This window comes from Syzygium oleosum, unplaced genomic scaffold (assembly GCF_021117445.2).
Source record: "Syzygium oleosum isolate NSW1041296 unplaced genomic scaffold, Sole_v2.1 Sole_v2.19, whole genome shotgun sequence".
NCBI classification, from domain to species: Eukaryota; Viridiplantae; Streptophyta; class Magnoliopsida; order Myrtales; family Myrtaceae; genus Syzygium; species Syzygium oleosum.
This window is the reverse complement of record NW_026607503.1, coordinates 7335749-7351995: the sequence shown is the minus strand read 5'-3', so window position 1 is coordinate 7351995 and position 16247 is coordinate 7335749. Positions and strand designations below refer to the sequence as shown.

General features: G+C 40.7%; 2 protein-coding genes across 4 annotated transcripts; one reads left to right on the top strand and one right to left on the bottom strand.

The window, feature by feature from the left end:
- Positions 1-4788: 4788 nt before the first annotated feature.
- On the top strand, positions 4789-5956 carry LOC115688439 (early nodulin-like protein 20). The gene is made up of 3 exons (XM_030614256.2): positions 4789-4901; positions 5019-5250; positions 5386-5956. Exons 2-3 carry the CDS (start codon positions 5067-5069, stop codon positions 5709-5711), a joined length of 510 nt encoding a protein of 169 aa, XP_030470116.1. The 5' UTR covers positions 4789-4901; positions 5019-5066; the 3' UTR covers positions 5712-5956.
- A 2466-nt stretch (positions 5957-8422) lies between these two features.
- On the bottom strand, positions 8423-15839 carry LOC115688431 (SNF1-related protein kinase catalytic subunit alpha KIN10). Of its 3 annotated transcripts, none has more exons than XR_008818443.1 (11): positions 15303-15839; positions 14875-15059; positions 14604-14786; positions 14299-14430; positions 13582-13767; positions 12260-12349; positions 12095-12178; positions 11544-11693; positions 9427-9663; positions 8622-9031; positions 8423-8575 (listed from the first exon to the last, which is right to left on the bottom strand). XR_008818443.1 is itself a non-coding variant. In XM_056319859.1 (10 exons), the coding sequence occupies exons 1-10, from the start codon at positions 15487-15489 to the stop codon at positions 8918-8920; spliced, it is 1548 nt and encodes a 515-aa protein (XP_056175834.1). In that variant the 5' UTR covers positions 15490-15839; the 3' UTR covers positions 8423-8917. The 3 variants fall into 3 exon arrangements, 1 of the variants encoding a protein (XP_056175834.1); XR_008818444.1 differs by having other exon boundaries at positions 8423-8527; XM_056319859.1 differs by having other exon boundaries at positions 8423-9031.
- Positions 15840-16247: the final 408 nt, after the last annotated feature.

Below are 16247 nucleotides of genomic sequence, written 5' to 3'. Positions count from 1 at the left end.
GATCCAAGGAAGGTGAAGGATTTGGTTTGGCCAACGACGTACGATCGGATCGCGGGTGATCTCGCACGACCGAGGGTACGCGTGGCGAACAATCCCGAACTTATTCCGAACGATCGCGACCCCCGGAACTAGAGATAAATCCTTACGTTCTCTTGGAAATCGAGACCGTCACGACTCGAGTAATCCTAAGTCGATACGCGTAACCCCTAAACAGCCGTCCGTTAGTGAGAGACGCTAAAATCGTAATTTGAGCGAAATTGATCGTGGAATTGAATCTGGACTTGATTGTCGAATTTCGCGAACGTACGCGACTATTTTTGCAAGGACAACGTCGTATTAGTGTGGCCAATTATATTTGGGATCGGGTTGGTGGTAAAAATGAAATTTCGGACCGGGAGTGGAAAATTACCGTTTTGCCCCTAAGCCCTAAGTGTTAATTCCGAATTTTTGGAGATTTTAATTGGTTTTATTCAGCCCATTGGTGCCGAAAATCATGGACAAATCAGCCCCCCATCTCCTTTGCTAATCCCCAAAGTGCCCTTGGATATTTTGTGTGAGATTGAATCTTGGCCATTGAAAGTGGGTTGATTAGATTGGTATTCAAATATTGGCCATTAGATCTAGTCTTGAGTGGAGTGGGTAGATTAGACAATTTTAGAGGGTTTGGTCAACCACCCCACTCACCAATTTTTGCTAAAACTCTCTCAATCTCTCTCTCTCCTCTCATTCTCTCCCTCATCAGCCGAAGCTCTCCCCTTCACCCTCTCAATTTTCTCTCATTCTCTCCCCCGGCCACATGAGGCTTCGCAGGAGCAGCCCACCGCCACCGGCCACGCGCCGCCGCTCACCGAGGCCACCCGTCCGCACCACCGCCTCGCCTCACCATCACCACCCGACCGTCTCTCTCCCTCTCTCCCTCTCTCGTCTTCACCACCACTACCACCACGGACCAGCCCCTTTTGGCCGTGCACCGTCGCCGCCGGTCCATGCCCGTCTCACCTCGAGCCGCCGCCGCCACCTCAGCCCTTTTTCCTCTCTCTTTCCCGTGGCACCACCACCATCACCGTCACCCCCGTCCCCGCCGTGATCAGCCGGAACGCCACCAGCCTCGCCGCCGCCGCCATAAGAGCCCCAGCGCCGCCGCTAGTTCCGCCGCAAGCCGGTGACCGCCCAGCTCGTTTTCCCCCCTATCCGGCCACCTTTGGAGTTTAGGAGATTAAGTGAGTACAAACCCTAAACCCTAATTAGGCTATTATGCATTTCTAGATAGGTTTAGGGGTTAATTAGGGTATTTTAGGGGTTGATTAGTGGCGAATGATTAGGGCTCACCTTGTGGCTATTTTGATGGATTAGTGTGATAATTTAAATGTGGTTTGGTAGCCTAGAATGGGCTGATTAGTGGCTGATCATTGCGGACTTGAATTGGGCTAATATGTTGATTAATATGGGTGCATTGTGTGAGCCGTGTAGTGGCTGATTATGTGGTGAATTTTGGGAGTCTAATGTGATGAATTGGAGGTGGATTAGTGGCCTAGAGTGGACTGATTATTGGCTGGCCATTGTGGATTTAATTGGACCTTATTCGGCTAATTTAGGGCTTAATTGTGAATTACCGTGTGTGCCTTGGGTTGTCCATGTATTGGCCGAATGGTGCATGGTTCGGGATTGATTGTATGATGCCATGTTGAGTGTTTGATGTGGCCGAGAATTGAGGGGCATGGCGGGCCTTGAGTGTGCATAATTATATTGATTAATCACATGAATTCGGGTGCCAATTATGTGTTGTGGCTGTTTTGAATTAATTGGTTCATTGGGCATGCTAAGTTGTGAATTAAGCATGTTGTGGCATTAATTGAGTATGTGGCCAAGATAAAATTGAGTGCTCAATGTGGAAATTATGGATGCCGAGTGTGGACGTTATGGCCATGAATGTGCATATCGAACATTGGCATAACATGTGCATTATGCGAGTGTGCACAAATGACATGAGCATGTGATCACCTAAATCGCCCTAATGCGTCTTACGCAGGGTTCAGATAATAATTGGTGGTATGAGTACGTGTGATCACATAAAACCCTGATGCGTTTTACGCGGGGTATCGAACCCGTCCTGATGCGTTTTACGCGGGACGATGCCTGGACTACCAGAAGATGGCCAACCTGATGCGTTTTACGCGGGTTGTGTCATGAGCCTGATGCGTTTTACGCGGGCCGGAGATCGATCGAAAAGTGATAGACCTTATGCGTTTTACGCGGGTCAGACAATAAATGGAAAGTTGGCACGTGTGCAAGTGTGCAGAAATGAACATGAGCATATGCATAGTGATGGCACGAGTGCAAGAGTGCATTAACGAGTGCAAGCATGTGCATGGCATGTGTTCGTGGCCAATTGTTATGTGTGTATGTACCATTGTTGGGCTCAATGCTATTATTATTATGTGCCTAACCTGCAGGGTCAACATATGTTTGATTTGGGCCCGAGGGCCTAAGTCGTGTGATTGCTCTATTATGTGTTTGGTTAATACTTGTCCGGAGGTACATGTTAGCCTAGTTTAGGTTTAGGGGGCTTACTCGCTGAGATTTATTCTCATTGTTGTTAAAACCCAATATTTCAGACCCCCAGCCTTGAGGATGCCAGGACTACCGATTCATTTTGGGATCCCGTACCGCATAGAGCGGTCGGTGATCGAGTACCCCGTTGGGAACGGGGAGACTTACGTTAGACATTTTACTACCGTTTGGGTCGATGTGGGCGAGCCACAGTTCTAAGCTCATCAGTATCTCGGTTGGTGTTTTCGGGACCCGTTCGGTGTTTATGGACCCCTCAGGACTTTCGATGTCTCGATAGATGGGCTAGGTCAGTGGGATCCACAGACAGCTGATGGGGATGTGGCCAGCCCCGAAGCCGTGCCTGGGGAGGATTTTGACCCCCGGCCAGTCATCTTCGAGATGGATTCCGATCCTGAGGAGGAGGAGCCAATGGAGTGGGAGTCCGATCCCGAGCCGGAGCCGATGGAGCTGGAACCAGAGCCGGAGGATGATTTTAAGGAAGAGCCAGTGGAGGTCGAGTCCGAGCCGGATTCTATGGACTCCGAGTCCGAGTCGTCTGACGATTCGTCCGAGTCTTCGAGATCCGACCCAGGCTGGTTACCCTAGGATTTATCCTTGACCATAGTTAGGTAGAGCCGACACTTTTTGGAATGAGCACTTTTAGATAGTGCCTGACCGCCCCGAGCCCCATACCCCTTTTTGAAGTTAGTAGTTGTTGACCCATTTTGGTTTGTGTATATTGTTGTCAATGGATATTGTAAATTCTCCATATTAATGTAAGTTGTATTTATCGTAATTATCGCTATCCTTGGTCATGTGATTTTAATATGTACGGGTGTTATGTTGCTTCCGCATGTGCATTGTTCTCTGTCTTGGGTTTTGGGTCGGCGACGCGTCTTGGGACGTCGCACTGAATCGACCGACAAACGGGTTGTCGCGTGCCGTAGGGTTCGGGGCGTGACAATCACTGAGCTGGTAGTAAGACTTGCACTAACACATTAGTACTCCCAAGAGAATTGATTGTCCCGATCAACCTCTAGCTCCTACAACCCATGATTGACACCTAGCAATATGTCATGGCTACCTAAACAGTGTGAATGCTTTAAGAACATAATGAACCTGTCCGCTTTGGCTACAGTATAATTCAATCCCTCTGCCTTATTGTGTCCCGATCGAACAAAGACCATGGAATATTTGTCAAGCCACCAATTCGATCATATGCACAAACCTAATTGACATGCATTTTATATGAGACATGAACAGTTCATTCTCGGTTACAACCCCGGCCGAGGATTTTAATGCAGTGTCAAGATTAGATTGCATAGGACATCATTATTGTACCTTGCGTATAACAAGGAGACAGATTCCATTTTGCGCACACGTGTAACTTCGTATGTGAACGAACTATGGCCATCAAGTACAAAGACGGATCAACGAACCGGCAATATGCGCACCTGTGAACCATAGCCATCCGACACACAAGTCAACATTGTGCTTCAGGTCTAAGGATTATTTATACAAGACCAGAGCATGAACGATTAGGCATTGACCACGCTAAAAGCTTCCATGTTGCTAATCGTTATATGCATGTCACGTTCAGTGAACTTATCTGGTACAAGCACCTGTGTTCTAACTCGGGCATCACAATACCCAATGACTCATGACTCGTCATTCCCTTAAGTATCCAATACTTAATGGTGAAGCTAAAAACACACCGGTCTCAACAGGATCATTAATATCCACTCAATGATCCATCGATCGAGAACAATTTAAAGATTCAGTCTAACTATGAACCTGTCACAGATATTCTCAACGTCTCGAGAATAGGTCCAGTCACAAATGATCTTATGAAATCATTCATATATTTAAATAATTAGACAAATGAATGAATACGTCATTGCCATTAAATAAATAATGAAATTGAAAATACAACTCAAATCTCTAACATATAACTATTACATGATGACTTTAGGGCATACTTCTAACAGATCCTCCACCTTGGGACTTCCTATGCATTCTTTTATGTCAATTGAATTTTGAAAAAATGGGTAGGTTAAAATAAGCAAAAAGAAAATTTCATGGGTTCGTTCGGCTCCACTAGGCAAAGCCACCTTTTTTGTCCTTGTGCGCTAGTCATTCCACGTGACAATGACACATGCGAAAACCAATTTGGAGAACTAAAAGTTTAAAACCTTAAATGAATAGGTTGAGATTAGATATCTTATTTGGTAATGTGATGGGTCGACCATGTTACATCAGTCGTGCTTAACCGATGCATGAGATGTTTGTCCTTTTGCCATTCAAGTCCTCTTTCTTCACGAGGATTGCACATCGACTCAGAATCCTGACCAGTATGTTTTACGTTTCTACTCCTCAAGCTGCCACATTCATCAGTCATCACTTCATTTGATGCACACCACTACGTACATCAAAACAAAAGGTCCATTCCCTCTTCCATGTTCAAACAGAAACCAAAAATTTCACTGGAAAAGCTCAGGGACACAGAGAGATTGATCATGGAGAGTTTCCGGAGGAAACTAGGTTTAGCAGTGACGTTGATCGTGATGCTGACGCTGACGACCATGGCGGAGCCTGCTGACGGAGCATTTCACAAGGTGGGAGGCAGGTCCGGTTGGATCGAGCACGCCAACTACACCAAATGGTCCAGCGGCGAGCACTACTCCGTCGGAGATTGGCTCTGTGCGTTGTTTTATCTCCTAAATGACTTTTGTCTTCGTTGATTAGTTTGAGTGAGTTGTAATTGCAGAATTCCTCTTATCTTTTTTTGGTTGGAACACTGACTTAAAAGCTTAATTGGCTTTGTCTCGATGGCAGACTTCGTCTTCAATAAGCAAATGTATGATGTGCTGGAAGTGAATGAGACGAGCTACGAGAGCTGTAATAGCCAAGGCTTCATCTCCAACGTCACGCGGGGTGGCCGAGATGTGTTCGAACTCAAGGAAGCCAAGACTTACTACTTCATATGTAGCAGAGGCTATTGCTGGGGCGGCATGAAAGTCTCTGTCGACGTTGTGGTAGCCTCGCCAGCACCAGCTCCATCTCCGTCCGGAGCCACCCCTCCATCGCTGGTTAGCTCGTTGCTCGTGATCTTCCTTTCAATCGTAACCGGCTTGTTGAGCCTCAAACCACCGAGTCGCTAGCTAGAGTCATTTAGAAATTACAAACCCTCTCTCTTGTTAAGTTTCTCGATCTTGAGAAATAAGTTTGTGGAAAATTAAATCCGGTGGGACTCATTAGATCCGATGGTCAAGATTCATTTCGGTACATGTAACGCAACACCTCCTCGTTATGCAACTATGAAGAGGCACGATGTTGCTTTGTTAAAATGTGGGCATTGACGATGGTGCAAAACCATGTGGCATCTACATTTCACATCTGTTTTGCTTCCGAATGCTTCCTCATTATCCTGGTGAGATGATAGCCCTTCGTGCAGGGGCAACAAAGGTGGACCTAAAACTTATTTTCTTACATTGGGACATATGCATGACATGTTTGAGTTAACACCATGAAAAACCCCAAACTGATACATGTGACAAATTTACCATGAATTAACTTTTTGACCACTAAAAACCCCAAACTGATACATTTATGACAAATTTATCCTCCATTAAATTGGATTAATACTGTGAAAAATTATAAACCGGTACACTTGTGACAAACGAAAGGCAAAACCCCAAACTGGTACACCAGTCAATTGCCATGTGTCATCCGACTCAGAAATTTGACGAAAAAATTTAACGGAAACTAACGGATGATAAAATTATCACAGATCTACCAGTTTAAGATTTTTTGTAGTCAAAAAATTAATTTTGGATAAATTTGTCACAGGTGTACCAGTTTGAGATTTTTCGTGGTGTTAACCCTAACATATTATACAACTTGTCTAGAAAGGACAATCAAATTTTGAAGCCATCAAATGATGCAAAATCAGGTCATAAAATTTATTCAACCAGTGTAATCAACAATATCAATTAACTTCGATCAATTTGAACGAAGAAAAATACCGATGTGAAACATTTTAAATATTTTTGGAGAACATAGAGCATTAATGTGGACCCACAAAAAGGCCAAAATAAAAAAGCAACAAAGCCAAAAATTAAAAATAGAATAATAGAACGGGGATTGCGTATGAAAGAAAAAGAGGAGATTGCCCACTGGCCTATGGGTCAAAGCCATCACAACTTTGCGTTCATTTCATGAAAAATAAGTATTAAAAATGATTACTTATATCATTTAAAAAAATTAGTCAACAGAAAATATTTTCATCATCAATAATAATTTATACCTAACTATTTTCGTGGACGATGAAAAAGTTTTCCATCCATTTATTTTGTAAGCGATTATTTTTTGGAAAATGCATTTCAAATCACTTAGTTATGGTTTCTTTTCCACCTTTTTCTTTGTTTTTCTTTTTAATTTATTGTCCTCTCCGATATGCATCCACCTGGCACCAGCCTTGAAAAATAGTAAAACAATATTTTTAATTATTTAAATTAAAATAATAAATGTATTTAATTGCACTTTTGAACAAGCTATAATCACACTATTCAAAAGGTTAAGGACTTACAATTGCACTATCCCAATAAATTTTACAATTTTTAATGCGCTTATCCCTACTATTCACCAGCTCGCTTATACAGGAAGCATTTGAATAAGGACCTGTTGAATTGATTTTTACTTGTTATTTGTTTAATCAAAATTACATGGCTCACACACTTTAAATTTTTTTACCCCAAGAAATTGAAACCTTTATTACATGCACATATTGATACAAGATTAAATTGATTTTCAATAATTTTTTTGAATTTTAAATTAGGAGGCGTTTATCTTAAACAATAAGGCCCTAATAAGTTTCAAGAGTGAGCCTATGCAATGGACAAAAAAATAAGGGTTAATACCACAAAAAATCCCAAACTAGAACACATGTGATAATTTTACCCCAAACTGGAACATCTGTGATAATTTTACCACAAACTAATTTTTTGACAACCAAAAATCCCAAATTGGTATACTTGTGACAAATTTACCCTCCATTAATTTCTGTTAAATTTTACCAAAATTACTAAGTTGATGGGTATACCAGTTTGGAGTTTTACCCCTCTATTTATCATAGATTTACCAATTTGTGATTTTTTGCAATATTAATCCAATTTAATGAATGGTAAATTTATCACAAATATACTAGTTTGAAATTTTTTGTGATCAAAAAATTAATTTTAAATAAATTTATCATAAGTATACCAGTTTAAGATTTTTTGTCGTCAAAATATTAATTTGAAATAATTTGTCACAAGTGTACTAATTTGAGATTTTTCGTGATATTAACCAAAAAAATAAAAATGTGCTCTTTTAGTCTTGACCACCAATCAATTCTCCAAATTGTTGATTTGAAATCAAGCGAGAATTGGATTTTCCTTATTTTGGCGAGAGCTTACCGTCGCTCGGTTTCAAAAACAACATAGACAGGAAAAGATAATAATTAAGCCAATTCGTCGGTATAAAACTGTATTTTCCATGAGTTCTTTTTTAAAAAATTTTACTTTTCTTATAAAACACAAAGCTTGAGATCAGTTTCTTGATGAAGGTTGAACGCCTGAAATCCTTATAAAACATGAACACGAATAACTCACGATTCCAACCCAACCACCCCACCCCCCCACCCCCCTTTTTTTTTTTACTGTCTCGGATATGATGCTCCGCACGAAACTGTCTATGTTTGCGCAAATAAAATTAAAAAAGCGATACATCTGAGGCTAATATAAGGAAAGCATCATCGGATCAGATAGAGACTACAGAAAATCTAAGATACTGGTAAAAGTAGACTAACCAAAAGAAAAAAAATCCACTCCAATGCCAGCAAAAATTTTTCTGATTTGACTGAAGAAGACGATCGAACTACATACTTTTTTCCATCTTGGCAAAAGGGGAAAGAAGAAACTTACATAAAATTTTCCATCTTGGCAAAAGCCAAGGGGAAAGAAGAAACTTACATATAATTTTCCATCTTGGCAAAAGCCAAGGGGAAAGAAGAAACTTACATATAATGTAACCCCCGGGAATAATCTAAACGCCACTCACACGACGACATGCCAGTCTTGGGGATGGTCGATTCTTTCACCATAGTTAGTAAGCATCCACCTCAGTAGCGCGGAGACATTGGCCAACTACACATTCCGCGAGGAGGGGGGGGGGGGGGGGGGCGGCTCCAATTTGAAAAAAGGTCAACCCGATACAAAGAACAGAGAAGCTTAGGGACAAAGTTAAATATATACACACCTCCTCCAATGGTGATTATTCGCAAGTTTTATTGGCAGGACTTTTCGTGGATATTTTCGCCCTTCTCTTCCTAAAGGACCCGGAGTTGGGCAAGAAAAGCAGCACAGAGGTCCAAAAACAGAAACTGGGGTCCCTGGACCCTCTGCAAATCGAGTAGATATTTCTCCTCCGTCGTTTTATAAAGCTTTCGAGGGAAAATGCAGGTATTAGCTATATGTATAAGAAGTTAAAAGGAAGAAACCGCAAAAAAAGATCAAACCAAAAGATCAAAGTTAGGCATAATGAGATTGATCTGCTAATTTGTACTCTCCGTGACGTGGCAAATTTTTAACACGTATTAACCACGACCCACTTTTTTAAAGACAACGACAATCTGCCATATTACTTAGTATACCAATTTAGTTAAACTGGTAATCGCATATCAATATAACTGGTAAAAATCAACTACAACTACTCATCTACCATATTTTGCTTTAGTATTTTAGAAGCTCGATTATAAAACGGGATAGGAACTGCACTTAAACCACTCAAATTACTCTGGAAAGGATAAAAAGATTCTCGCTGTTTAGTGGACTTTACCTGCACCTCAAACTTGACCACATTTCTGGACTTGGTTGCACCATCATTCTCGATTATTGTAGATTCGTCACCAAAATAATTACTCTGGACAGGATTGCTAACCATGCCTTCATGACTGGAAACACCAGGATTCCACATGCACTTCATGTTGTAGTGCCCAATCTTCTTCCAGCACACATTTAGTTCCCGCAGCGCCTTCAGAACTTCAGTCATTATTTCCCGAGGATGGGCTCGAGACTGCATCAAATGAAGTTATGAAATTTTTATCATGCAGATAAGCATAAATAAGTACCCAATTAAGATAAACAAGAGACCATTCATCTAAGAGCAAACTGACCTGATGAGTTTCCCACGATATGAGTTTTCTCCATCAAACAGAAAGCACCAACAAGCACCCAAATAAGACAATAACATGCCATTCAATAAAGATATGGTGACAAAGCACATTAGCTCCACAAATACAGTCACACTATTACTTCTCTCAACTCGACACTTTGTCAGCTACAGTTGTTTCAAGGTCTATTGTCTATACTCCAACTCCCAGGTGGAGTCATCCCCATCTCCTACACCCGATAAGTTGAAAGCTTATAATAGGGTGAAACAGAATATCCTAAACCAGATTCCGAGCAATAGCTGCTAACGACCAATTTTGCGACACATCTCATCAGGAAATTAACCCGACTACTGAATGGAAGATGGTACCATAACTCCCACAAGGAGATCACATTAAGGCCGATAAGCTGAAGCTTAAGATAGGATGGAATGGAATGTCAAGTTAGGAACTGGTGATTAGATGATGAGTAGAGTTCTTTGCTATGTTAAATTACGAGATAAGTTTCCTTTCCCTATTAAGTATGATATCGGAGGTTTCCCATGTGAATTGCGTCTCATTTAGAAGTTTCCTCTTTCATCTAGGAGTAAACAAACAATTTTGCCAGCGTAAACAGACATCTCATCAGGACATAAGCCTACCACTGAATGGAAGATGGTACCATAACTCCCACAAGGAGATCACATTAAGGCCGATAAGTTGAAGCTTATGATTGGATGGAATAAAAAAGTTGAGTCAGGCATTGGTGATTAGATGATGAGTAGAGTTCTTTTCTTTGTTAAATTAGGAGATAAGTTTCCTTTCCCTATTAAGTATGCTATTGGAGGTTTCCCATGCGAATTATGTGTCTCATTTAGAAGTTTCCTCTTTCATCTAGGTATAGGCTTTTTTAAGATTAGTCTATGTATCGGATTGTAATCTTTTTTTTTTGGTAAGGATCGGATTGTAATCTTTTCTTTCCAATAAAACTAACAAACATTATTGAATTTCACCAACTTTTGCTTCAGAACCGTGTGATGTAATTCTTCTTTTAAAGTGTGAATGATGATGCTTAAGAAACAGGGAGGTGTGATGCTTAGGAAGTTTTTAAGTACAATGCCTAAAGGAATAAACTAGCTTTGCGTTATCATTCGTCGTGATGTCCCCTCAAGTTGTCTATCAAATCAGCCTCACTGCAATGCAACTAATTGTCCTACATTAGGTCTTTGCTTAACCATCACAAATGGGGGTTTTAGTCAAGCGATTCTAGTCCTAATGAGGGGTCTAACTCTGTGAGGTTCAGACAACAATTTGTAGTTGCACTTCTTTTTGCTGGAATGATTAGAAATCATGGATCGTAAGGGAGAGAAGAGGGAGAGGTGCTGTTAATTTAGACATGTAAAGTGCATACCATGTCACCAAAAAACGATAAAATGAATGATGAATCAAAATATAGAATATGACTCCAATTTTAATAATGAGTAGCTGTCCGTTCCACAGTATTTGACTGTAGCACATTGACAAAAGCTATCCATACTGAACTATAAGAGCAATATCATACACATATGCCTACTATATATAAATCTAAAAGGTGCTTATGGCAATATCAGCTTATCTAAATCTTTAAAGGGTCCATAAACTACAGACTTACTCATAAGGGTCCGTAAACCATAGACTTTTCTCACGAGAAAAAAAAGAGTAGCCTGTTGGCACATTCAATTACTCGATCAATATTAGTGTTTAAGCAAATTTATGGTGCAATGTAATCGAATTTAACATTAAAAAAGAGAACGTCGAGTATCTTCACCTGGAGACCAAGAGCCCATTTCTTCTCAGCACCATAATATGCTGGTTTTGAATTCACTCCCTGGTAATCCATATATCCAGGAAGCGCATAGCGAGGCCCAACAGTTGGAACGGTGAGCTCACCTGGATTTCCACGATTGAAGTTGCACTCCTACAGAGAAATTTTGAGATTTAACATTTTAGAGGGCCTCAAACACTTGTTCCAGATGACAGTTCCTGAATACGAAACTCTCTACTTAAAAAAAAAAAGCAAGCATATGTACAGCACAAAAGTCAGCCTCACTGATTAAAGTAACGCTCCCTGGGCGACACAGTTTAAAAGCCAACTTTTGAGGGGCCTCATTCAAATTGCACCAGATAGCAGTCCAGAATATAATTTTGTGCTATGGTATGAAAGGGCAAGTACATATGCAGCACAAATATCAGAACTAGGTCCATTTAGATGTTGAGTAAAACACTAATAATATTTCTCACTACCAAAATGAAAAACCAACAACCAGATAAAGAGCTAGAGCCAACAAACAAATTCAAAGAAAAATGATATTGACGCACCATCGTTTCTTGAAACTCGTCTCCGAGGTAGCCATTGGAAGGTCGAAAACGATTATCCAATAACAAGTAGTACGCAACGGTAGCCTGAAATATCCAGCAATCAACATTTTTTCCCAAAAGAAACACAAAATCAAATACAAGAGGCAGAAGAAGAGAATATCTAACCTCATTTTGAATTCGGTTGCGAAGTGATTCGCCAAGTTGACCAGGGTCAAACCCCATCTTGACCACTTCCTGGAGTATTTCCTCATCAATCTACAAGATAAACTCTGAGAGTAAGGTGGAAGCATTATTATGACATAATAAGTGGAACAAAACTGAAATGCAGAGGTTCTAATATGCAAAACCAAAACAAGCATCTACAAACTCGCAGCTCACATGAAACAGGATTAAGTATCATCTAATCCATATTAAAGATATTCATTCAAGCATGAGCTTCATTAGACAGAGAAGTAAATAAAGGACCCATAACTGAAACAGGAATTCCATCAGCAGCCCCTTAGACGTTGGCAACAACACAGAAAACAAGTATTTCCTATTAAGTGATTTACCTATGGAGACATACACACAGAAATTTGAATAAATCGAATGGCCCTTCAGGAACAGCTCTCCAAAATTTTGACATTTTATTCGCTCTACTGAAGCACTGCTTTTCCTTTCTCTTAATTCGATGCCCTATAATTCTACACATGTTTTCCCTGCATGTCTACACGTGAGAACCAAATCATTTCCTCCAGATCTAAAGACACAAAAAAAAACCACTAAATTACGAAAACGTCAGATTTATCCAGAGTTGGGCATCACTTAGCAAAAGATACACATATAGAGAGAGCACTCAACAACTGGTCAAACTCGTATCATATAGGAAGGAAAATTGGAAAAACCCATGAATGATTGGCCATGTAAACATGAAATGATTAGGCTCCGATCTTCACAATAATGTTAACAATGCCATTGGCATCATCTTGCTCTCTTATAATACATTGTCTTTTTTTTAAGCGGAGAATTTCCATTTAATTTTTCTTATTTCTACTTATTTATCTGTTTAATATCTCGTTTCTTTATTTATTATCTTCCCGTGAGGAGGAAGGGGGGAGACAAACCGCATAGATTAAACCAAGGAATATTGATAATCCATTGAAAAAGTCAGAATTAAGGATACTGAACAATAAATGAGCAAATTCAATAGCTTCATTTACAAAACATCATCTCATGTGAAAGTATCTTTCAAGTGATCTGGATGAGGCATTTCCAGAAAGTTATGCGTCAAACCTCTGTAAGACAATGCCTCATTGGTAGTGGCGGCAATTTTCACCTAATACAAGGTATCAGAGAACTCCACACAACAATCTTCAAGTAATGGCAAAATGACATATCTATAGTTCACGTAAGAGAATCCAAATGCTATCCAAGACAATCAAAGCTGAAAAAAAGCACAATTTTCCTTTTAAGAACTATAACTCAAATCATCATTATACTAACCATACCTTTTTCGCTTGCTGCATTGTATCAGGTGGAGGCACGGCCAAGTAACGTGGAAGATGAGCTTGAAACCAAGGATGCTGACGGATCTCTGGAATGGTAATTCGTTTCATCGGATTAACTATAAGCATCCGTGGGATCAAATCCTTCGAACCTACTGATAAATGACTTGGAAGAGTGTACATCCCGCCCTAGAGTACAAGTCAAATGTACAAGCTAAGGTTCCAAATTCAAGTTGCAAGATAAATAACATGATTAATCTCTCCAGTGTCCTACTATGATCAAAAGAAAATCTGATTTGTGTGAAGCACTTCATGGGTTCAAACGGAATGTCATTTAATATTATATAGAGATGAGATCCCCCAACCCCCAAGCAAATTGCTGTGTATTTGGAGGGTTTTAGCTCACTCTACATCAGAATATCTACCATTCAAATATGACCACTTCCCTAATCCAGCATGTCATGTTGTCCAAGAGAAAAATACTTGTATCATATCTCGCCAATAAGATATTGAATATCATTAATCTCAGGAGTATTATTACTAGATTAAATCTAGAGCTCTTTAAGTATTGGTTTTCAAATGATGTTGAATTACTTCTAAATAAATTAGGTAAATAACAAACCAAAGATTCTTTGCGTGCGCAGTTTAAAGAGGTGAGAAACCTATTTGTATCACCTATAAACTATCTGACATGGCAGTCTAATAAATCTAACAAAGTACCTTAATTTTCTTGAAAAGGTTTGGTATGTTTTCATCATCGAAAGGGAGGGTACCACAAAGAAGAGCGTATAATATAACTCCACAGCTCCATACATCTACTTCAGGCCCAGCATAAAGTTTACCAGAGATAACCTGCAGAGCGAGCAAAGAAATAGTGTTCGTAAACAGAGCCTGTAATAGCAATATATCATCCTATCACGAATACAAGCCAAAGAGTTTCATCAGAACAATATTGAATTAGAAAAACTATCCATATCTCGTAAGTTTGAAACTTTCACTGCGGGTAAAAGAAGACAAATATCAACCTCTGGGGCGGCATAGTTGGGGCTCCCACAACTTGTCTTTAAGAAATGACCGTCACGCATTATGTTGCTCAGACCAAAATCTGCGATCTTCACATTCCATTTAGAATCCAACAGCAAGTTTTCAGGCTTTAGATCTCTATGAACGACCATATTCCTATGGCAGTATTCCACACCAGAAATAATCTGAAGAAAAGCAGGAGAAGAAAACTCGTGTTAAAGCATAAACTGTCGCACAAGGGAGACAAACTCGTACATAAATCACCGAACCTACCTGCTGAAAAAAGTTACGAGCTTCACTTTCCTGCAACCTGCCCTTCTCGACAATGTAATCGAACAGCTCTCCAGACTTCACATACTCCATCACGACATAAATATCCGAAGGCGTCTCGATGACTTCGTAGAGTCGGATGATGTGCGGATGCATAAAGAGTCTCAGGATTTTTATTTCTCTCCTCACTGCACCACAGTGAATATGCAAATAATTAAATACCATCGACTTCAAACGTCTACACGCTACAAACCTACACGCGCCCATGGCCAAGGTTCAGAGTAGAATTGGTAAATCCAACAGCAGGCAGTGCCGAAACAACTATCCAAATTCACATAAAACTACGCGCCCGAAAACTCCGTAATCGCAGAATTCAGACATTCAGCACCACCCTACTAACTAGATGGAAACTCCAAGACAATTCTCGTTACCTTTCTCTTCCATCTCCATGTTCTTTATCTTGCGCCGGTTGAGGATCTTGATGGCGACCTTGTGCCCGGTCAACACGTGCTCCGCTATCTTCACCTTACCAAACGAACCAATGCCCAGAGTCTTCCCGAGCTTATAGTTCGGTAAATACATGTCCGCACTGCTGCCCCCTCTCGTCGATCCATCCATCTCCCTCCTCCTGACTCAACCCAACCCAAAAACAAATTTCAGCCGGCCTCGCGAAGATCCAAGCTCGCTCGAACAAGCAGGGTCACCGGAAACCGCCGCCCGGCGATCTCCGATTTGGACCGGAAGCTCCGGATCACGGATCGCCGCGACCTGGAATGCCGACCAAGGCGTTCTTCCGAAGGAAGGGAAAAAAACAAAAGAAAGACAGTTGTTGATACTGATCACGCTCGTCGCACGCGTCGAAACGCACGTGGATTCTCCTTTGGCTACCGAACGCGAGAGAGAGGTGTGAAACGGAGGAGAAGAGGACTGCAAACCCTAGGCCAGAGAGAACGAGGATGATGACGAAGAAGAAACGTGCGAAGGAGCAACAGTTGTTTGTCTTGTGGCGTGGGCTTTTGAACTCGGGCCTTGATATAGACCCTTGCTGCCCTGACCAAGAAAACAGATATGGATCTTTGCTGTAGATAATATTTTAGTTAGGCTTGCGATTTTTCCAACCCTTGCTTTTTTCGTTTACTGACCACTTACCACCTTAAAATTTGATTCTTACTTTTATTTTTACTGTTTTTTTCTATGGTTTCGATTTTGCCAAAAGACAGCTCTACCCGTGTTCTTCTTGAACAACCGAGATTAAGATCAAATGTGGGGCGTTCTCTTGATTTAAGATGAAAGTAGGGTCCCTCTTTTCCGCTAAAAAAAATAAATAGTTTAATTTGGCAGATAGCTCACCGGTTATTGTGTTAATAATACCTTGT